The following is a 23971-nucleotide window of genomic DNA, read 5'->3' as shown; positions in this document are numbered from 1 at the left end:
TAGTCTCTCCAGCGTGTCCTGGGTCTTCCCCGGGGCCTCCTCCCGGTGGGACGTGCCCGGAACACCTCACCAGGGAGGCGTCCAGGAGGCATCCTGACCAGATGCCCAAGCCGCCTCAACTGGCTCCTCTCGATGTGAAGGAGCAGCGGCTCTACTCTGAGTCCCTCCCGGATGACTGAGCTTCTCACCCTATCTCTAAGGGAGAGCCCAGCCACCCTACGGAGAAAACCCATTTCGGCCGCTTGTATCCGCGATCTCGTTCTTTCGGTCATGACCCAAAGCTCATGACCATAGATGAGGGTGGGAACGTAGATCGACCGGTAAATCGAGAGCTTCGCTTTTTGGCTCAGCTCTCTCTTCACCACGACGGACCGGTACAGCGCCCGCTTGACAGCAGACGCTGCGCCAATCCGCCTGTCGATCTCCCGCTCCCTTCTTCCCCCATTCGTGAACAAGATCCCGAGATACTTAAACTCCTCCACTTGGGGCAGGACACCCCCCCTGACCCGGAGAAGGCATTCTACGCTTTTCCGGCTCAAGACCATGGCCTCGGATTTGGAGGCACTGATCCCCATCCCGGCGGCTTCACACTCGGCTGCGAACCGCTCCAGCGAGAGCTGCAGATCACAATCTGATGAAGCCAAAAGGACCACATTGTCTGCGAAAAGCAGAGATGAGATCCTAAGGCCACCAAATCGGATCCCCTCAACACCTTGGCTGCGCCTAGAAATTCTGTCCATAAAAGTGATGAACAGAATCGGTGACAAAGGGCAGCCCTGGCGGAGTCCAACTCTCACCGGAAACGAGCCCGACTTACTGCCGGCAATGCGGACCAAACTCTGACACCGGTCATACAGGGACCTGACAGCCCGTATCAAAGGGCCCGGTACCCCATACTCCCAGAGAACCCCCCACAGGGCTCCCCGAGGGACACGGTCGAACGCCTTCTCCAAGTCCACAAAACACATGTAGACTGGTTGGGCGAACTCCCATGCACCCTCCAGGACCCTGCCGAGGGTGTAGAGCTGGTCCAGTGTTCCACGACCAGGACGAAAACCACACTGCTCTTCCTGAATCCGAGGTTTGACTATCCGACGGACCCTCCTCTCCAGGACCCCTGAATAGACCTTGCCAGGGAGGCTTAAGAGTGTGACCCCTCTATAATTGGAGCACACCCTCCGGTCCCCCTTTTTTGAACAGGGGGACCACCACCCCAGTCTGCCAATCCAGGGGAACTGCCCCCGATGTCCATGCGATATTGCAGAGTCGCGTCAACCAACACAACCCTACAACATCCAGAGCCTTAAGGAACTCCGGGCGGATCTCATCCACCCCCGGGGCCTTGCCACCGAGGAGCTTTTTAACCACCTCGGTGACCTCGCCCCCAGAGATTGGAGAGCCCAACCCAGAGTCCCCAGGCTCCGCTTCCTCAGTGGAAGGCATGTTGGTGGGATTGAGGAGGTCTTCGAAGTACTCTGCCCACCGACCCACAACGTCCCGAGTAGAGGTCAGCAGCACACCATCCCCACTATAAACAGTGTTTGTGCTGCACCGCTTCCCCCCCCGAGACGCCGGATGGTGGACCAGAATCGCCTCGAAGCCGTGCGGAAGTCTTTCTCCATGGCCTCTCCAAACTCCTCCCACGCCCGAGTTTTTGCCTCAGCAACCGCCCGAGCCGCATGCCGCTTCGCCCGCCGGTACCCATCAGCTGCTTCCGGAGTCCCACAGGCCAAAAAGGCCCGATAGGACTCCTTCTTCAACCTGACGGCATCCCTCACCGAAGGTGTCCACCAACGGGTTCGAGGGTTGCCGCCGCGACAGGCACCGACAACCTTGCGGCCACAGCTCCGATTGGCCGCCTCGACAATGGAGGCACGGAACACGGTCCACTCAGACTCCATGTCCCCCACCTCCCCCGGGACGTGTTTGAAGTTTTGCCGGAGATGGGAGTTAAAGCTCCGTCTCACAGGGGATTCCGCCAGACGTTCCCAGCAGACCCTCACAACACGTTTGGGCCTGCCAGGTCTGACCGGCTTTCGCCCCCACCACCGGAGCCAACTCACCACCAGGTAGTGGTCAGTGGACAGCTCCGCACCTCTCTTCACCCGAGTGTCCAAGACATACGGCCGCAGATCCGATGAAACGATGACAAAGTCGATCATCGAACTGCGGCCTAGGGTGTCCTGGTGCCAAGTGCACATATCGACACCCTTATGCTTGAACATGGTGTTCGTTATGGACAATCCATGGCGAGCACAGAAGTCCAGCAACAGAACACCGCTCGAGTTCAGGTCGGGCGGGCCGTTCCTCCCAACCACGCCCCTCCAGGTCTCACTGTCGTTGCCCACGTGAGCGTTGAAGTCCCCCAGCAGAACAAGGGAGTCCCCAGGAGGAGCACTCTCCAGTACCCCCTCTAAGGACTCCAAAAAGGGTGGGTAATCTGAACTGTCGTTCGGCCCGTAAGCACAAACGACAGTCAGAACCCGTCCCCCCACCCGTAGGCGGAGGGATGCTACCCTCTCGTTCACCGGGGTGAACCCCAACGTACAGGCGCCGAGATGGGGAGCAACAAGTATGCCCACTCCTGCCCGACGACTCTCTCCCTGGGCAACTCCAGAGTGGAAGTATGTCCAGCCCCTCTCAAGGAGACTGGTTCCAGAACCAGAGCCATGCGTCGAGGTGAGACCGACTATTTCTAGCCGGAACCTCTCGACCTCACGCACTAGCTCCGGCTCCTTCCCCACCAGAGAGGTGACATTCCACGTCCCAAGAGCCAGTTTCTGCAACCGAGGATCGGACCGCCAGGGTCCCCTCCCTTGGCTGCCACCCATCACACAGTGCACCCGACCCCTTTGGCCCCTCCCACGGGTGGTGGGCCCGTGGGAGGGGGGGCCCATGTTTCCTCTTCGGGCTGAGCCCGGCCGGGCTCCATGGGTAAAAGCCCGGCCACCAGACGCTCGCCATCGTGCCCCCCCTCCAGGCCTGGCTCCAGAGTGGGGCCCCGGTGACCCGCGTCCGGGCGAGGGAACACCAAATCCAATGTTTTTACTCATCATTGGGGTCTTCGGGCTGCACTTTGTCTGGTCCCTCACCTAGGACCTGTCTGCCTTGGGTGACCCTACCAGGGGCATGAAGCCCCAGACAGCATAGCTCCTAGGATCATTGGGGCACTCAAACCCCTCCACCACGATAAGGTGGCAGCCCATGGAGGAGGAGAAAATAACATAAAGTATAAATCCAAATAACAAGGGACCATAACAAAGATTCTGAATAATCATCAAATTTATGTCAGGGGTAAGTCAATAAGTCAATAGTGATATGACAACAAACGTTATAATTTTGTACTGTTACTAATTTCACATTTTTGTTTCAAAAACATCAAGCATGTCAGCAAGTTCTATTTGATCTCATGTACTGCCACTGAAACATAGAACAAAGGTTGTAAGGACAGGGTAGTAATGTACATTTCAGCATCATAATCTATTTTATTGAGTGTATTGTATTTGTTATTTTGTTCATATAATTACTCATTTTGACTTTCATTCATGTCTTTTACCATCTGCCTAGGAACTGCAGGTGAAAATATTGGCCTTCTTATTTACAGAAATGCTACTAATATGCATTGTCCCTGTAATAAATAAATACATTTTAAAAAGTTATACGTTCTGTCATCTTTAATCAGTGCAATATTTGAAGCCAAGGAGTAGGTCAAACTTTGACAGTAATTTTCAGGGTAATTTTTTAGGTCCATTTCATATTGTTAACCAGGGAGCTGGGAGCCCAGACCAAAGAAAAGCCAAACAATTCTATTTTAATCACAATGCAGTATATTAACTTAATACCCTAACTTTACAGTTAAAGCAACAAAGTTTAGAACAATCACTATGCAAGTGACTTTCAACTAAAAGTCCAAACAGCAATTTTTTTTTTTTATTCAACCTTTGTTTTGCCAGGTTTAAAAAAAAAACACTTTTTCAAGAAAGTCCTGGACAAGAGGAAATGACAAATACAGCACAAAAAATACACTGTTGAAGAAAATGTCAATCAGAAATAGAATAATTCTCAATGCATCAATATCTAACAAGTAATCAAGCCTCTTCTTTTGCCATTGTTCTCAGTATTTTCCACATTTGTGTCCTTGAGTTCAGATAGTTCCTGTTGTTCCAGGGTTTTTATTTATAGAGTGAGTTTGTAACTCTCCACTCATTGGGTGGATGTAATAAATGGGATTATGGGCGAGTTTGATGGGCCGCTGTGCAGGGAGGAAGTAACAATTCCTGCGTTGGGTGGATTTCTGCCCTGGTCATATCTGGGCAGAGTCAGAAGTGAATGATGAGAACCCACCCACTTCCAGCCAGTCACATTTCTGTAACATTTTTAAGCTGTGACTTAATCCACACTTCCACAGAACAACTTGGGTCCCATGAAAGTTCTAACGTTCACATGGTAACAGCTTTTCGGTGTTTGTTTTAGAATGAGTAGCAAGTAACATGTTTTATTTTTGTTCTGGTATCTGTTTTGTAGACTAAAGGTCAGAATGCTGGGATTGTGTCATCTGACAAAAACGGAAGCAACCAGCTGCCATCAACTGAAGTGGCAGCCATGTTGCAGGAAGGCCCACGGACCATTGTTCTCCAGAAGAACTCACAAGGTTTCGGCTTCACTTTGCGCCACTTCATTGTGTACCCACCAGAGTCGGCCCTCCAAAGCCTCAAGGTAGCAGACTGTGCAGTTACAATTGTTTTGATACCTCATATGGATGTAAAATCTGGTCTCCACTTTATACCTTGCACATGTACAGAGCTAAATAACTTATATTTTACTGTCACTCCTGCACTTTATATTTTATATTCATATTTTATACTGTATTTTATTTTATTCTGGAGTAACCTCACAATTGAAAGCTCAAAACATTGTCCTGAGCCGTATGCAACGAAATTTCGTTCTGTATACACCCTGTGCATGCAAAATGACAATAAAGTCAGTCTAAGTCTAAGTCTAAACGTAGTTAACTTTATAGTCCAGTTTCAGCATTCATTTTTAGCGTATTTATGAAGTGAAACGCTCTTCCACATTTTAATAAACCAGCTAAAGACCAATACCATGAAAGTCATTAGGGAAGAAAAATAGACTTCATTGTGTTTCCTGCTCTTGTTTGTTGGTTTTCTTACTTGCTTTTTTGCTTCATTTGTTAGTCGTTTTTCTTTTCAGTAGCTGCATTTCCAGTGTGCACAAAACTTTGTCCACATTCTGTTAGCATGAAAAATGCACAATTTCACAATTGCAGTTTCCTTTGAATAAGTTATGCAATTAAAATTGCTTGTGAATAAGTTGATGAGCAGCCAGAGGAAATGTCAGTGTCTCATTGAGACAGTTGAGTGATAAGCCCCTTAAATCTGAGAATGACTACATAAATATGCAGCAGTGGCGGTTTTACAGAAGAGTTGTGCATTCAACACCTTGTAATGACTGACTCAGCTTTACATGAACTGTGAAATGCTGAGAGACCCATGTTTCAGACAGCTTTGCATTGTCACTGAAAAAACACCTCATCCTAACAGAAAAATGTTTCATTGAAAAACTTATTTTTTTTTTAAAATTTCTGAGTTTCCATTAAGCAAATTTATTTTTGTAATTCCAATTTGTGCAACTTTATGGTCTATGGAAACACAGTTGCTGTCACAAAGGTTTTTTATCTCTCCTCTGTCGACTCTGTACACGTGCCCACGAAAGCTACTTCTTCTACTTGGTTGAAAAGGCATCGTGTTGATGAGTTTGGGCGCTGCTGGCAACTGAAGGCTTGTTTATTGTTCAAAATTGACTAGAAGCACTAGATGAACTGCTTTAATGAAAGAATGTGCTGTGGTTTAGACATGCAGAAGATTATGTAGGAAAATTTTCATTTTGAATCTGTCTTACATTCTGAAAAAATATTTTTGAATTTATTTGCCTGTGATCTGCACAGCATACTAAAAACTTTGCTGTGCAAATTAATTAGATTTACTTGGAGGCATACCAGCAGACCACAACATCCAGCTTTTGCTTATTTGCTTGAAATTATTTCCAGGCAAGGGTATTTTTAATTATTTGGACATTTTTCTGATTTGAAGAAAGACATTTGATACAAGAACAGCCTATTATTTTATATGTATGCCCATGGGTTAGGATCTTCAAGTCAGTCCTGCCATTTAAGTATTCCTTTAAATTAAAGTTCTGGGAATCTGCTAACCCTCATCATCACACCACTGTCATTTGTGGAGAAAATACACATTGAAACACATTTCTTTGCGTTTGACCGTGGAGAGTATGAGGAACTGGGTCCTTTAATGCAGACTGTTAGGTCCCTGTATGTCAGAGCTTGGTTCGCTTTGCCATCAGTAAGTTGGACTTGTTTCTGGTGAGAGTTGGACTCTGCCAAGATTGCCCTTTGTCACTGATTCTGTTCATAATGTTTATGGACAGAATATCTAGGTGCAGCCAAGATGTTGAGGGGATCCATTTTGGTGACCTTGGGATCACGTCTCTGCTTTTTGCAAATTATGTGGTCCTACTGGCTTCATCAAGTCGTGATCTACACAGGGTTTGTACAGGTCATGGAAAACCTGGAAAGTCATGAAATTTAATTTTTCCATTTTCAAGACCTGGAAAGTCATGAAATTTCATTTTTCCATTTTCAAGACCTGGAAAGACATGACATTTCATTTTTCCATTTTCAAGACCTGGAAAGCCATGGAATTTCATTTCAAGTCATGGAATGTCATAGAATTTGCAAACAAGGGCAAAAAATGCTGTTTTTCTTCCTGTGGTGCGTGTGTTTCTGTGGTTCTCGTCTCTGACTCTACCCCATTTGGTCTCGTTTCTGTGTCGGACACTGAGGACCCAGTATTCCATTTCAAGACTGGTCAAGAACACAATTCAATCAATCAATCAAATTTTATTTGTATAGCACATTTCAAAGTGCTTTACATCATTACAAACACAGAAACACAATGCAACGTAGAATCAACAATCAAAACACGACATTAAGTCAAGTTCCATCAATAAATTTGTAATTGATTACATTTCAAATACAATTCTAAACAGGTGGGTTTTTAGTTGAGAGAGTTTAAAAGAAGCCAGTGTTTCAGCTGTTTTACAGTTTTCTGTCCACTTTATTTGTCAACATCCTTGTTTTCACTGGATACAAAGCATACTGATTCAAATCCAAGAAATAATGCGACTTACTAATTACGTGTTTCAGTTACTGCTGTCATCCATTGCCTCCCCTTTTGACTTGCACGCGGCGTACAAGACAGTGTTTTCCTGGAAGCGGGAGAAGATGTCTCTAATCGCCGGTAATAAGCGATAAGCATCAGTGAGTAATTTCTCACAATGGCGGACAAAAAAAAAAATGGCAGCAGAGCACAGGAAAGAAAAAGAAGAGTGCGACAGAGATGTGATGAAGAAAATATCCAAGGGGTAGGGATAATCCGTGCTTATCCTGCGCTTTGGGTAAAAACTGAAAAGTTCATTTGGGCTTACTGGGCTGATCAGGAAGCAAGGAGCTGTCAAAATATGGATGTTAATTTTAAAGCATCGGAACAGGTTTACAAAAAATCAAAAACGACCCTTCTCCAGATGGCATTTTGAAAGCCAGCTCGCAAGTGCTGAGTACATCCAAACACAGGCTGATTTATCCTCCATCCACCACAGCTGTGTTTTGCTTTGCATGTTGTATTTTTACCAATGCTAAAAGTCAGTGATGCTTTGAAACGCAACAGAACGATTGAAACAGCCAGGAAACAGCAAAGGTCACTGAAAAATTATGTGACTGCTCTGCTCGCACGCAAACTTAAAAAGCTTTATGGTGCGTTCACACCAAATACATTTTGAGCATCAGACCCGCCTGATTTACATTCAAAGTCTACGTCCACCTGTCAAATATATTCAAGATGTTCAAGTACTTCTTTAATAACTACTAAATATATTTTCTTTGCAATACTGTAATGGTCTTTACATTGATTACAGTAATCAACTGGTCTACAGACAGATCAAAAAGAAAGCAATGGTGCACTAATTGCATTTTTTTGTCCAATCACCAATCTGTAAAAAACCTGACTTGCTGAAGAATAAATTTACACTGTTGCATAAGCTGCACACAGATTATTTTTCATTGTGTCAAAGTGTAATTTTGTCAGTGTTGTCCCATAAAAAGATATACTGAAATATCTGTAGAAATGTGAGGGGTGTATTCACTTTTGTGATACACTGTATATCTATGTCAGTGTGCTACGCATCTAAAAATGCTACCATCATGTTTTCACACCGAAAACTATAGTGGGATGTTAATGTTAAATATTATCATCGGATAACATTCTTTGAGTGACGGTACTGAAGTGGAAACTTAGGAGTTATGCTTAGCTTAGCATTGGAACAATTTATAAACATGACAAAACCACAAGAAGATCACTTCCTTCATCAGAATAGAATACCCTTTTAAAATGAAAAGCTATTGCAGATGTATGCACTAATTATTAGAATATCCTACCTTTTAAAAAATATTTTATATACAGAAATGTTTGTAAGAATAAAACAGTATCAGACAGGGGAAACAAGTTTTTATTTAAATTAAATTAAACACAGACATCTACAAATGCAGATCACCCTAACTCTTTTTTTGTATTAATATGTTGTATGGCAGTCTTTATCAAATGCAGCGCAGCCACAATGTGTCACTGAACTGCGCAGGTCACTGTGCACCTGAAATGACAGAATATGCTTAATATACACTAATATTACATCCCTATTACACAGCTTCAATCTCAAATAGCATTGCTACCAACATGCTCTATTTACCACAGTTTAATAAAAGAGTGTTATTAAACTAAAATATTTTCAAGTATAGGGACAAAATAGCCCACAAAAACAACATATTTTACCCTGATTGACAGGGCCAACAATGAGCAATTCCTGTTTACAGTATACAGCATAGTAACGACATTGCAGATGGCAAACGAAAGCCATTTATAAATATGTTTACAAGCTGCCTGTCATGTAAACTTAAACCACAAAGTAATAGAATGTTGTAGAAAAAGTTACTTTAACAAGAGTCTGGGTGAGAAGAAAATAAAAATGTATTAAAACCTTGCAAGGTGAGAACAAAAGTATAGAGTCAAAGGAGTATGTCAAGTCTGCTCTGACTAACTGTGGATTCTGGCTTCCGTTTATAGGTTCTGGTCAGCAGATCATATAGCAGCAGGTTGTCACCATCTCCGGGTGTTTCCCAACAAAGAGAAGAGAGGCTTAATATTACTCTAGGTGTGAATCCGTGATTGTTATGCATCAAGGATTGCATGGAGCCTAACACAGAGGTCTTGCCATTTGTCTATGGTTAAGGAAAGGGGGTTGTTATTTGATGCTAAAAAAATAAGTCTTAGTTCTGGGTTGGGGAAGTAACACTCAGATGGTCTCCAGGATCAAAGACATCCCCTGCTGTTATATGACATTGTAGAAGTCTATATGAGAGCAGCTTGATCAATCTCATGATAAAATCATGCAGACACAATCAAAAGCACAAGTAACAGCTCTACAACAGTAGAGCTGTATTCTGGGCATAACTTGGAGGAAATGACAATGCTTCCTTCTTCTAGTGTTTGTCTCCTGGATAATCAAAGGCTTATTTACAGCTCACACACTCAGCATGTACACCTACAAGTAGTCAACTGCTGTGTTTTTGTTTTTGACCACTCCCATAGCAACATTATGGGCCTGCTGCAGGATTTTCTCATGTTGTGATGAATGACTGAATTAAAGTTGATGCATGAATAAAATTATTGGAGACAGACACCACCACCACAGAGATGTTGACAGTTGCTTACCATAGAGACTGGTGGATGGACATTACTGTTGACCAAGGAGTTCCACTGACTTCTTCAGCCTCTTCTCTGGCCGATGGAATCGGTGTTAGAGGTGCTGCTTCTTTCCCATGGTCTGTTTGATTGTCTACATCTGAAAAAAGACTCTGATTCAGCGATCAAGAGAATAGAATAATAATAATAATCTTTATTGTCATTATAGAAACTATGCAATAAATTACATGGATTATAATGAAATTGGGTGATAAATAGTACTACAGGGTATTTAATGCCCTTTTGGCTACCGGGTATAAACTGTTCTTCAGTCTGTCTGTTCTTTGCTTTAATGCTCCTGTATCTGCAGCCAGATGGCAGCAGTTGGAACAAATTGTGACCAGGGTGTGAAGAGTCTTTTAAAATGTTCTTGGCTTTCCTGAAGCAGTGGGAACTGAAGTTTTTCAAGAGAAGGCAGAGAGCAGCCGATAGTCTTCTGGGCAGATTTTACGATTCTCTGGAGTCTTCCTCTGTGCTGCTGTGCAGCTAGGGAACCACATACAGAGGCAATAGCAAATGATACTTTCAGTAGATCATCGATAGAAGGACACCAGCAGTTTTTGAGAAATATTGCTCCTCCTGAGGATTCTCAAGGAAATAGAGTCTCTGCTGGGCCAGTTCTGTGGTGTTTACATCCCAGACCAGGTTATCCATGATGTGAACTCCCAGGAAACGGAAGTTTGACACCCTCTCCACTGGTTGTCTACTGATGTTTAGTGGTTGAGTGTCTCTTTTCCTTCTTCTAAAATCCACAATATCTCCTTGGTCTTGGTTGTGTTTAGGATCAGGTTGTTGTCTGTGCACCATGCTGTCAGTTGCTCCGCTTCGTTCCTGTAGGCACACTCATCCCCCCCTAAGATGAGGAACACTACAGTTGTGTCGTCTGCAAATTTAACGAGAGTGGTACTTTGATGGACTGAAACACAATCGTGTGTGTACAGCGTGAAGAGCAGAGGGCTCAGTACACAGCCCTGAGGAGAGCCAGTACTGATGTTGATGGCTGAAGAGGTATGGGGACCCATTCTGACTCTTTGCTTGCGATCTGTCAGGAAGTCTTTAATCCAGCAACAGGTGGAAGAGGGGATTCCTAGGTCAGCCAGTTTACACACTAATCTGTCAGGGAGGATGGTATTGAATGCCGAGTTGAAATCAATAAAGAGGATGCGTGCATAGCTCTCGGTGCTCCAGGTGGGACAGGACAGCATGCAGTGGAAACGGCATCTTGAGTTAAAAATCGCATTTATATGTGTTTTTACTATGTTAAAGTGCAGAGTGTAATGTAAAGTGTGCTACATTCCTGAGCAGCGGCTGGTTCAGCTAACTAAAGGGAAGTTAGTGCTAAATGGATTAATGTGTGAAATAAGCTATTGATTTCTTGTCCTTTGACCTCTTGCAGGTCCTTCAATAACAGCTTAGACCACAGGAAGCTACACAGGTCTCATCCAGTAGCCATGGTGTAGAGCAGAAGTCCCCACTGCCCCTGCATGTTGTAGGTGTTCCCCTGCTGCTGCACACCTGGCTTAAATGAATGAATGAGTAACTAGCAATTTAAAGCATGCCGAGGAAGTAATGCAATCATCTGAATCGGTTGTGCTGGAGTAGGGAAACATCTAAACCATGCAGGACTGTGGGCCCTGAGGACCAGGGTGGGAGACCACTAATGTGTAGCACTGGGGGAAAATCTGAGCTCAGTAGCACCTCTCTGTGTCCGTCCTGCCTAATGAGTTTTCTTTCTTTCTTTTTTTACTTTCCCACAGGATAAAGAAAATAAAAATTTACCAGGAAAAGGTGAGTGTTGTATGTCTTTTTACCTTAAACAGCAACAACTTTATTTGGTATTAAGGTTTGGCGCTAACAAGCTAAGGCAACAAGCGCCGGAACCTTTATTTTGTTTTGGCACTTGTTGCCTGTGTTTTGTGCATGCAGCTCTTAATAACTAGTATTATTATGTAATCACTGTTTCTTTTTCCACCTCAACACTCTCTGGGTTTGATTAAAATCCAGCCTGGGTGTAAATGATAGAAAATTAATGTGAATAAACTTCCAGGTCAAAATAACTACGGTACATCTGTTTCTGTAAATAACCCCAGGTTAAGCTCCTTATTTGTATTGTTGCCTTTATTTTGTTTTGTTTTGTGTAGTATATGGTTGACTTTCGGTTTTTGATTTGATGTTTTTATTTTGATGAGAGAGCTTCCGTTTTTTATGTTGTGGAGCAGCAGCTTAGCAACAGAATGAATGGAAGACAAGTTGCAACAGTGTTATGAAAAAATTTATCTCATTAGCAAACCCCTTGATTGAGGCACAAGGTATGTTTATTTTGTAAATAAGGATATTTCTAATATTGATTTGTTGGAATTGTGAAATTGCTTTATTGTAATCAAATAGGGTATAGTTTTTGAATCAGTTATTTTAGGGATGAACATTATTTTTAGTTTTCAAACGTTATGGTTATAAGAACGTGGTTTGTAGCTTACACTGTCTTTTTTTGTGTGTGTTTGTGCATGCAGCTCTTACGGTGAAACTTATGGTTTACTTCCAATAAACCTGGCTGTTCATCAGTAAAGCCAAAATCTTTCATTTGGGGGGGGCTGCTACAGTTTCTATTCTGAAACTACACATTGAAGAAGTTGTTAGCTCTGTTGCTTTGCAGCATCAAAATCTTTTGTTTGCATCCATCGTAAGGATGAATTTTTCCGTGTATTCCGGATTCCTCCCACAGTCTAAAAATATTCATATTGGGTCAGTAGTCTCTCTAAATTGCCCCTTGCTATGATATTATGTTGGTGTATTTGTTTGTCTAGTTGTTTTGGTATTTATTTATAAAAATTAAGTGAAAATAAACCTTACTGGGAAGACAGCAGCTTTAAATTTGACTCAAATAAAGCAGACATAAATGGAGTTTGGTGTGATGATTTGTTTTTGTTATTAGCCACCTTTATTGTCCCCTAGTTCAAATTCAGAAGGTGGTGGAGGTTTTAAACACAATGGACTCAAGTAAAGTTGGAGAAAAGAGATCAAGATGACTACATGTTAGAATGTTAGGATTATACAGTGAATTGTTAGTTGTTTATCTCATTATAACTGTACTACACATTCCATAATTATTCCTGATCATCTAAAGATGTATGTTAAAACAAACCTGCCTTACTCAGTCTTACAAAAACCATAAAAATGTACTTTTCTCAATTTTAATGAGCGAAATTTAACTTTGGTATGTGGGGTTTGCTATGTGTATTTGGTTAAACGTTTTCTGACCTGAAATATTACATGTCTGTGTTTCTTTAAAGTGGAGAGTCAGCAAGCTTGTTTGGAGCCAATGGACACCATTTTTGTGAAAAGTGTGAAAGAAAATGGCCCTGCTCAACAAGCTGGACTGTGTATTGGTAAAATGCATGCATGAACTCACTCCAACTAAAGTCTGAAATGAACCTAGAATATTTAAGAACCTGAGAGTTAATCCATAAAATGTTAAGATTGATTAAAAACATTATACAAAACTTTTTTCAGGAACTCAGTTCAGTAAATGAAACACATTAATATAGATTAGTTTCATACATAATGTTTTCAAGCTTTATTTATTACTTCTGTTATTTTGATTTTCTGCTTATAGTTAAAAACTTAAAATTAGAATATTATTTAAGACTAATGAAAAACATTTTTTTAATCCAGACGTAAAGGATTAACAAAAATGTTTAATACCTGCTTAAAGCCAAGGGAAATCAACTTTATTTATAAGAACTATAAAAACAGCAAAACTGACCAAAGTGCTGAACAAGATTGTTACTTTAAAAAGCTACTTTTAATCTGACAATGAGCTCCATTGGAATACCTCCAATTTATACTTTCAAGTCTGCACAGCACTGTTGTCTTGCAGCAAAAAGGTTCTGGGTTCAAATCCCGGCCCGGGATCTTTATGCATGGAGTTTGTATGTTCTCCCTGTGCATATGTGTGGGTTCTCTCTGGGTACTCCGGCTTCCTCCCAGAGTCCAAAACATGACTGATAGGTTGATTGGTCTTTCTAAGTTCTCCTTAGGTGTCAGTGTGCGTGTGCATGGTTGTTTGTCCTGTCTGTCTGTGTTGCTCTGTGATTGACTGGTGACCTGTCCAGGGTGACCCCAAGTCTTGCCCATTGACCTCTGGAGACAGGCACCAGCACCCATCATGAGCCCCCTAGGAATGGAAATGCTTTTCAAAATGCATGAGGTTTTTCCTTGGTTTTAATCAACAGGTTAAAAGTAATTGACTTTCTAAACAAAAGTACAGGTGCTGGTCAAAAAGTTTGAATATCACGAAAAAGTTAATTTAAATCAGTAATCCCATTCAAAAAGTAACATTTGCATATTATATTCATTCATTACAATTTCCAAAAAGGAATTTCGAGTGTCTTTTATGAGTAATCAAAGGCAACAGAAGCCTACACTAACAGGCCAGCATTTCAAACCTCGAAAAAGAGGTTGACTGATATGTTTCATATGTTTTTTTTAGTGTTGATTATTACTGACGACTAATGAAAACTCCAAATTCAGTATCTCAGAAAACTAGAATACTGGGAAAAGTTTCAATATTGAAGACCCCTGGTGCCACACACTAATCAGCTAATTAACTCAAAACTCCTGCAAAGGCTTTTAAATAGTCTCTCAGTCCAGTTCTGCAGGCTACACAATGATGGGGATGACTACTGACCTGACAATTGTCCAAAAGTTGACCTTTGACACTTTGCACAAGAGGGCAAGACAAACATCATTACTAAAGAAGCTGACTGTGCACAGAGTTCTGTGTTCAAGCACATTCATCGAGAGGCGAAGGGGAAGAAAAGGTGTGGTAGGAAAAACATGGACAAGCAGTCACGATAACCGCATCCTGTAGGGGATTGTGAAACAAAACCCATTCAAAAATGTTAGGGAGATCCACAAAGAGCGGACTGCAGCTGGAGTAGGTGCTTCAAAAACCACCACATAGATATATAAAAGACAAGGGTTTCAGCTGCTGCATTCCTTATGTCAAGTCACTCTTGAACAAGAGACAACATCAGAAGCATCTTGCCTGGCTAAAGACAAATAGGATTGAACTGGTGCTGAGTGGTTATGTTCAAAGTTATGTTCTTTGATGAAAGTAAATTTTGCATTTCCTTTGGAAATCAAGCTCCCAGAGTTTGGAGGAAGAGAGGAGAGGTCCCGAATCCACTTTGCTTAAGTTCCAGTCTAAAGTTTCCACAGTCAGTGATGGTTTGCGCTGCCATGTCATCTGCTGGTGTCGGTTCACTGTATTTTCTGAGGTCCACGGTCAATGCAGCCATCTACCAGGAAGTTTTAGAGCACTTCACGCTTCCTGCTGCTGACTAACGTTATGGAGATGCAGATTTAATTTTTCAACAGGACTTGGTACCTGCACACAGTGCCAGAGCACGAGTACTTTGTTTAAGGTCCATGATATCCCTGTTCTTGATTGGCCAGCAAACTCACCTGACTCACAAACAGAGAGGATAGACAGTATAATGATCAAATGAGAAAAACAAGGAAACAGCATTAGTCATATATTCTATCTAAAGCCACAGTTTGTAGTTTATTGTGTTGTTTCTGTAGTAATGTGGAAACCGTAACAAATTTTCAGTTTTCTCACTTTTCCACCAGATATTCCTGTTCAACCCTTCTTTGTATGTGTGTGCTTGTGGGTTCTCCAGGAGACCGACTGGTGAAGATTAATGGGGAGAGCATTCTGGGGAAAACCTATTCTCAGGTTATCACACTCATCCAAAACAGGTGTGGATCTCGTGTTAAGGTTTTGATGTGTGTTCTCATTTCCAATCTAATTGCTGTTTTTCATGTTTTCATTCAGTGAGAACCTTTTGGAGCTCACTATTATGCCAAAAAATGAGGATGTGTTGCAGTTGGTAAGTGTGAGTATTGCCTTTCTATTTTCTGCCTTGATTTTCTTTCCACCCTCTGAATGTGTGAAGCCATCAGTTAGCAGAGCTGAAGGAGCAACTCGATTCATTCAACGATAGTCAGTGTGTGTTTATCGACATAGCTGTTTGGATAAAGAGGGGTAAAAGTGACATCAATACACAAGAATGCCTTTTATAGATTTTTTTCCTACACTGTGCAGTTTTTATTCTATCTTTATTCATTTCTGTGGCTATTATTTTGCACTGTCCACTTCCTGTCGTGACAACTTAATTTTTCCACTTGTGGGACTAATAAAGGATTATCTTATCAGAAATCTGTAAATAAAGACTGCCGATAATCAAAATTATAATAATTCCTTCACTTTAACATTAAGCAGACAACACATTTTACAGTTTATATATTAAATCAGAATTAATACCCTCAAGGATAAAAAAAGATAAGCCCCATTTCTTCTATGTGACATTTTGCCTAAAAATATAAAGAATAGAGTAATGGGTTCAGTCTTATGGATGGTAGTTGGGGAGGTAAACATTCCCATGCACTTCATCCGAAGCCAAACAGTTGATGCGCGGTCACATGGTTTCAGGAGATTTGTATTCGCTCTCACCTTTCATACTCTGCCCAGCTCACCTGACGCCCCTCCTACAGATACAGTACAGACCAAAAATTTGGACACACCTTTTAATTCAATGAGTTTCCTTTATTTTCATCACTATTGACATTGTAGATTCACACTGAAGGCATCAAAACTATGAATAACACATGTGGAAATATGCACTAAACAAAAAAGTGTAAAACAACTGAAAATACCCCTTATATTCTAGTTTCTTCAAAGTAGCAACCTTTTGCTATAATTACTGCTTTACACACACTCTGCATTTTCTTGATGAGCTTCAAGAGGTAGTCACCTGAAATGGTTTTCACTTCATAGGTGTGCCCTGTCAGCTTAATAAGTGGGATTTCTTGCCTTATAAATAGTCATGAAAATAAAGAAACCCCATTGAATTAGAAAGTGTGTCCAAACTTTTGGTCTGTACTGTATGTCACACCCCTACTTTCCGGGATTCCCCCTCAGTCCCAGCATCAAGGGCGTAGGTTTGGTCTAAGTTTTGGTAGGACCTTACAACTTACTGACCAACCCTCCCCCACCCACCCACCCACACGCACCGACCATTTTTGGCCAGTGAGGGGGGCACAACATTGGCTTAATAACCCCCTCCCCCAACCATAACCATAACTTGATCATACATCTTGTGTATACAACCAGATACAGTCATACTAAGCAGATCAGTTTAAGAACACTTTACTTTTTCCTTTTCAAAATTCAGCAAACATTACAAGTAAGATCAAAAGAAATATCCTCTGGATCTACTGATTATACAACAAACACAATTGCAGATAACAACAAAAAATGACTTCTTGCACTTCAGGAAAAAGATCCAATTGTTGAGATATTATGAACTAACACCTCACCTGGAGCCCTGAAGCTCCAGCCACCTCTCCATCGTTCTGCTCTGCCCCTTGCTCTGCTGTCTGAGCATCCTATGTGAAAAAATATTACATAATTAAAATTAACAGACCTATTCTACCTCACATTTAGTGCTGACCTTACTAAACACCGGACTTTACAACAAATGCGTTGCGTGATAGATATCTAACTTATGGGTCCACTCACTGTACTTACACCGAGGTAGTGAAATAACTTCTAATGTCTGTCGTCCTTTTCTTTTTTGGTGGCGACATGGTCTCGGAGACTCATAATAAATGTCAAACTCAGAAGGAGATGCGTTCACTTTCAGCACCGTGGACCAAGCTTCCGTTCCGCGTGTGGCCAGCTGGCCGCCGCCTGTTGCAGCTAATCAAAGAACATAGATCCACGTTCTGTGAGCCAATAGCGGCATGGGTCGTCATAGTTCAGAACAGCGAATTTTAAAATGAATGCTACCACTGCGTAGTATATTGAAATATTAAACTAATCAATGTAGATTTTCGTTTATTTATTTTGTTTTTGTTAAAAAATACATATGTTGTTTTTTTTTTATTAATATGGCAAAAATTGGTCGGGACTATTTTATATCCCTTGAATATTGGTTGTGACATGTCACGACCGTCCATACCCAAACCTACGCCCATGCCCAGCATCCTCTGTTTTGCTTTTAAAAAACAGCTACTGAGAGCTCCAGACATTTCTGCAGACAGCCTCCTTCATGACGTTACATTTTCCATCCAGGAGTTTGTAGCCATTTAACAGTTTTTTTCAGGTAATTGGTGAAGAATCGTACAAATGTACATAATTCCTGATATACATTTAGGATAAACGTTCCTCAAAATCATAAACCAGATAGTGGAAGCAGACTGAAGAGAAATATAAACATTGCTGTCCCCATTGCATTTCTGTATAAAACACGGCAACAAACTTCTGACCAATCCGACAACACTTTGCACTCTGTTGTAGATCGACCCGTGCCTGGTGTTGAGTTTGGCAGGCAAATGGCTCTCTGTGAACAGAATGCTCACAGAGAGCATTTTGCTTGATCAATTTTCATCACAAGTCGGCATCAATGAAAGCCAATTTGGACATTCAGATGAAGTATGTTGGGGCCACAAGAGCTTAGCCAGTTTTGGTTCAACAAGAATATTTAATCAAAAGGAAATAAAAAGGAAATATGCTTGTTGTTTATGGTTTTCATTGTATCCTTTTCCTTACACCTCCTCAGGTGTACTCCCAGAATGTCAACTCCAAAGGTGTTAAACCGTACTCAGGTGAGACCCAGAACCTTCCAGAACCTCTGCATCTCTGCTCCCTGGCCTCTGGTGTGAGCTCCACCATGCAGCATCCCACTTCCAACCCTCTGGACAACTGGCCACACAATGGCAGAAGTGCCGTCTCACCACTGGAGAACCAAGCCCCTGCTACCTCTACCTCCACCTCTGGCCAACCACAAGCTCCAGAGGATTCCAGCAGACATTTTGCTCCACCATGGCAACACCAGGACTGCAATTATGCAAGCCTGAATGCATTTGACTTCCATTTTGCTAACCATAATGCTGCCATCACCTCTGCAACGCTGCCTCCACCTCGAAGGAGCAGACTGCAGGCCTCTTCACGTGCTCACAGCGATGCACTCTACCACCAGGCTCTGTCAGACTGGTACTACAGCCAAGCAGAGACAGCAGAACACATTTCCCCCCAACATTTAAGTGTATCTCAGGACTATCTAGCCGAACCGCACCTGGGTTCGGCACCCAGGCCCAGATTTATACCCAGCCCTACGACCTTTGCAGAACACCACAGAAGAGAAACTTTCCTTCATCATCAGCGAGCAGCAGGTGCTGTGCATGACTCCTACTGGCAAGGAGACTGCGACGCTGGATTGGGTACTGCTAGCAACTCATGCTCAGAGAGTCTGTTGGCAGCCTATGCTGAATATGAGCACAATTATGGGCGCTCCGTGGAAACACTGGCAGAGGCCTCGGCTCTGGTCTCACAACATTATGAACAGACTTCACCAAATTCCCACATGACATGTAAAAGAGAACAGAAGAAGCAGAAGGCTCCAGAAGGACATGAACATAAAACTACAGTGTTGGCTTCCCCCACCATGCCACTTGGCCACATGCAGTCAGCTCAGCAGGTGGCGGAGCCCCAAACAAGATGGCTGGAGGAAGTGGTGGACTACAGAAGCTACAGCCCCTCATTTTACCACAAAGAGGGCCATCTCCTCCAGCAGGCCCACTCTTTCAGAGAGCCTGCTTACAGTGGCCCTCACCTCAACTGGGGGTCTGGCACCAGAAGAGAGAGTGCCTTTTCCCGTCTCCAGTCTACTCCTGCACCCCGGACTTTAGAGGAGAAGACGAAGCAGCTAAGAGATGACAGAGAGGTCATCTCCTCTGTTTCCCCAGTTCAAGAGGTGGTCCTGAGGCAAAGGCCCCTGTTTACCTGTCAGACACCCTTTCAGGCTAACTCCACTCCCACCGTATCACCGGAAGCATCTGGTTGGATCCCTGCAGCCAGAACAATTCCTGTCCCTCAAGAAACTGGGTCCAGCCGCAGCGTTAATAGTAGCCTTGCCCATGCCTTTAATTCCCTCTCCTCCATTCCCTTCATAGGTTAGTAAGTTTTTCTCTGTCGCAAGCAACACACAGCTTTCCATAATACATGCAGAAGAATCTTCAAAATGTCCCAGATCATACTTTTGGTCTGTATAGTACATAGTATCTCTGGTCAGGTTTATGTACTGTATTGTCTTGTGGCATCATCAGTCTTCAACAGCAGAAATGCTGTTTGTTGCTGAAGAACTCTTTATTATTTTTCACCCTAATTACAGTTCTGTAAATATGTAACCTCCACATTCTTTTTCAGCTTTTTAGGGAGCCTTAAATGTTTCAGATCAACAAACAAATGTTAATACCAGACAAAAATAACCTGAGTAAAGTAAGCTAATTTCTTTAAATCCAATAATTTATTGAAGCTGCAACTTTTATGAAAATATATTTTTTATGGTTACTAACACTGTCATATCTTTATATACAGCATGAGACAGATAATCTGTCTCCTCTGTGGTCCTACTGCTGCCTGCAAAAATACTCAGCTTGGTCAGAAACAACCAGTCAGAGCCAGGAGGAGAGCATTAGCATGGTCTGTCACACTCTTGTTTACTGTGCAGAGAAATAATTCAGTTACAGCAAAACTGTTTATCCACCATCATGGGGGGCCATGTTAATTAGTCTGAGCATTCATGGTAGGCTCCGTTGTGGAGAAGGACATGTAGTGAAGCAGAGAGCAAAGGGAAGGGAGTGGGCAACACATAAACAAGGGTGATTGACAGCATTAAGGCCTTATTCCTGGCTCTGATTTGTTGTCTGTGACTGAGCAGTGAATTTTTGCCAGTGGCAGTTCGACTACAGGGAGGAGGCAGAGGAGTAAATGTTTTTTTTCACAGATTATGAGTCTCATATTATACTCTCAGGAAAAATAAAACAGTTTGAAAAAACTTTAAGTAGAAAAGCTATGAAAACCAACCTGGACATAATGTAAAGGAGTACTACCATGGATACCATGATACCATATTGATTTGGTTTCTAGTCAGTTTGTTCTTGGAGTAATCTTGGTTGGGAAGGTTCACCGCTGTTCCATGTTGTCTTTCTTTCTATTAATATTTAACACCTTAGATCAGGGGTGCCCAAAGTCAGTCCTCGAGGGCCGGCATCCTGCATTTATTAGTTCTCTCCCTGATAGTACCAACAACCTTTTCAGCATGTCAATGTTCTTCTTAGACCTTCTAAGGAGCCATCATTTGATCCAGGTGTGTTAAACCAGGGAGAGAACTAAAACATGCAGGACGCCGGCCCCCGAGGACCGACTTTGGGCACCCCTGCCTTAGATGGAGTAGCTTGTCAGCAAATAAGCAATTTCCCCTTGGGGATCAATAAAGTAGATTCTGTTCTCTATTCTATTCTATTTCTATAGACAATTGTTGTTACTGTTTTCATTTGAGTCCCAAAGCCATAGCATAGGCTTTGCAAAATCGTTTCAGACTGATATTTGTCAGCTTTTCTTGTCAGTTCTTATATTTCTTTAGATTTGCGGATGATGTGTTACTTTTTGGGATCCTTCTTTTTGTCAAACATCTTGTATTTAATATATTTTTTATTGTTCTCCTTTTACATGTCTGGTAGCAGTGTGTGAAATTACTTTCAGCTTTTCAAACAATATGGTTATCAAACTTGTTCACAATTTAACTATAAAACATTTCCCTTTCCCAACTGCCCAGAGTGTTTTGAATATTTAAGTTTTCCTTTCTAAATAAAATGTACAAACTACACTCTGTATTTACTCAGGTTATTTTGTTAAATACTAAAATGTCTTTACTTATCGGAAAGATTTAACTTTAACACAAATCAAAAACAAAAAAATATGTATAAGAGTAAATATTTTTTCACAGAACTGCATAATTATTCCATTCCCTTTTACCTATGCTATACCAATTGCATAATATCCTTGAATCTTACCATGTGTTGTGCATGTGCACTAAAAAATCAGCACCTACAGAGGTAGAGGCCCACACAGTGAACGTTGTTAGAAACAGAACGTCTGTGGAGGCAGGAAGAGTTTCTGCTCTTCCTGTTTTTGTTTGTTTGTTTGCTTTGCTGTCTTAACTGAAGCTGTAGCTTTAAAGAAGGAGGAATGACTGAGTGAACTATCATGCTGCTCACACCAGAAAACTAAACAACGGAAGGTGACCGTTTAAATCTAAGTAGGTGTCAAGATGCAGCCATCTTGACAAACAAACAGGATATGCAGCATCATCAGTTTCTCTCTGCTACCAACTGATTCTGTCATCAGGCAATAAAAAAATGCTCAGTTTCTAACAGTTGTTTAAATAGTTCATGATCTTAACATGTTAGCAGGTTAATGCACCTCCTAACACAAATAAGTGTTTCTTTGTACAAATCTAGTACAAATAAGAAACTGCTGACAACAACCTCTGCTTTTTGCATGTCTCTGTCTTGTCAAACCCCAGTTGCTCGTGGCAGACGGCCGCTTTTACTGAGACACAAAGAAATGGGTTTCCTGTGAGATGGATCAGAAACTGAAGCAAACTGAAGAAGAAAACACAGAAATAACTAATGACACACAGAATGACCCAACACAAGGCTTACTGTTTATTCACTTTGAAAGTCTTCCTGTTCTGAAGCTATGCTTAACTTTTAGGGATGATTTCTGCTTCGGTAGAAGCTTGCCTTCATAGAAATGAACCAAAACCCACATGTGTGTTTTCTGAGTCCGTGTGTTCTGTGTGTGATTGTTCTTCTGTGACGCCATGTTGTTCACCTGTAATGATGGCCTTCCAGATTATCCTGTCAGTCCCAGTGTTGACCACCAAGCCAGCAGGCTTGGTCCCAGTGTGTTGGCTGACTCTGTTGTGTCCAGCGGGACTGGGGTCACCTTCACCTCTGTGGCCCCGTCCTCCGTCTCCCCCCTGTCCGACTTCGCTCTCAGGACTTCAGTGAGTCCCACTGACCCTCTAAAGAAATGTCATCCTGTTATTAACTTCGGGTTAGCAGAATAAAACACAATCAGGTTTCTAGTACAGATGATCCCATTCATCCCCACATCAAAAAACACCTCACCGATCAGACTTCTGATAACACTTCAATACACTTATATAAATTAGTGTTTTAATTGTTCTTTCAAAATATCACAATATGAATCTGATAGTAGATAGATAGATAGCATTTATTGTCATTGAACAGAATTCAACGAAATTTCCATTGCAGCTCCCGTGCAAAAGGTCAAATATATACAGTATAAATAAGCAAACACACAATAATAATAATAACAATATATACAACTAAATTAACTAAAGGCACTCAACCACACCAAAGAAGTAGCAGCAGGTCCAATTAAGGCAAAGTACAGATGATGTGACAGTGCAAAGTGCAGAACAATATGGCTGTGTGGGGGTGGGGGATATGTATGTGTGACTGCGAGGTTATGATATGTGTGGGAGGGGGGGGCGGCAGGGAGAAATGGCTCTGACGGCTGTGGGGAAGAAACTGTTTCTCAGTCTATTTGTTGTAGTCCGTATATTCCTGTACCGCTTGCCTGATGGCAGCGGCACAAACAGTCTGTGGCCCGGGTGGCTGGAATCCATCGCTATGGATCCAGCTCTCTTCTTAACCCGGCCTATGTAAATGGAGTCCAGGTCTGGGAGGGGGCATCCCACAATGCCTTGTGCTGTTCTCACCACCCGTGTCAGTTGTTTCCTCTCCAATGCTGTGCAGCTACCATACCACACAGTCATGTTGAGGCAGAGGATGCTCTCGATCATCGCCCTGTAAAAGTTCACGAGCAGCCGTGAGGAAAGTCCAGCCCGTCTCAGTTTCCTGAGGAAGAAGAGCCTTTGTTGTGCTTTCTTCACCAGGTGGGAGGTGTTTGTGTTCCAGGAGAGGTCAGAAGTGATGTGGAGGCCCAGGAACTTGATGTTGTCCACACGTTCCACCACTTCTCCATCTATGAGAAGGGGAGTGTGAGCCGTCCTCCTGGACCTTCTGTAATCCACAATGACCTCCTTGGTCTTCCCTGTGTTCAGCACCAAGTTGTTGGCTGAACACCACTGAGTGAGCTGCAGAATCTCCTCTCTGTAGTGGGTCTCGTTGTTGTCTGAAAT

The 23971-nt window shown here is 42.5% G+C and overlaps 1 protein-coding gene across 5 annotated transcripts in view; it reads left to right on the top strand.

Moving 5' to 3' along the window:
• LOC114150370 (rho GTPase-activating protein 23-like) overlaps positions 1 to 23971 on the top strand; it is a 108983-nt gene that overhangs the window by 46404 nt on the left and 38608 nt on the right. For 3 of the 5 annotated variants that reach the window (XM_028026739.1, XM_028026738.1, XM_028026735.1), the window contains exons 2-7: positions 4525 to 4716; positions 11645 to 11675; positions 13178 to 13273; positions 15572 to 15650; positions 15727 to 15787; positions 18515 to 19907. In XM_028026739.1, the coding sequence (XP_027882540.1) occupies positions 4525 to 4716; positions 11645 to 11675; positions 13178 to 13273; positions 15572 to 15650; positions 15727 to 15787; positions 18515 to 19907 (1852 nt within the window). Of the gene's footprint in view, positions 1 to 4352; positions 4447 to 4524; positions 4717 to 11644; positions 11676 to 13177; positions 13274 to 15571; positions 15651 to 15726; positions 15788 to 18514; positions 19908 to 23971 lie in introns of those variants that run through there. The other 2 variants (XM_028026737.1, XM_028026736.1) reach the window with 2 other exon arrangements.

Source organism: Xiphophorus couchianus, chromosome 9 (genome assembly GCF_001444195.1).
Source record: "Xiphophorus couchianus chromosome 9, X_couchianus-1.0, whole genome shotgun sequence".
NCBI lineage: Eukaryota > Metazoa > Chordata > Actinopteri > Cyprinodontiformes > Poeciliidae > Xiphophorus > Xiphophorus couchianus.
Note: the sequence above shows the minus strand (reverse complement) of the source record. Positions and strands in the feature narration are given on the sequence as shown.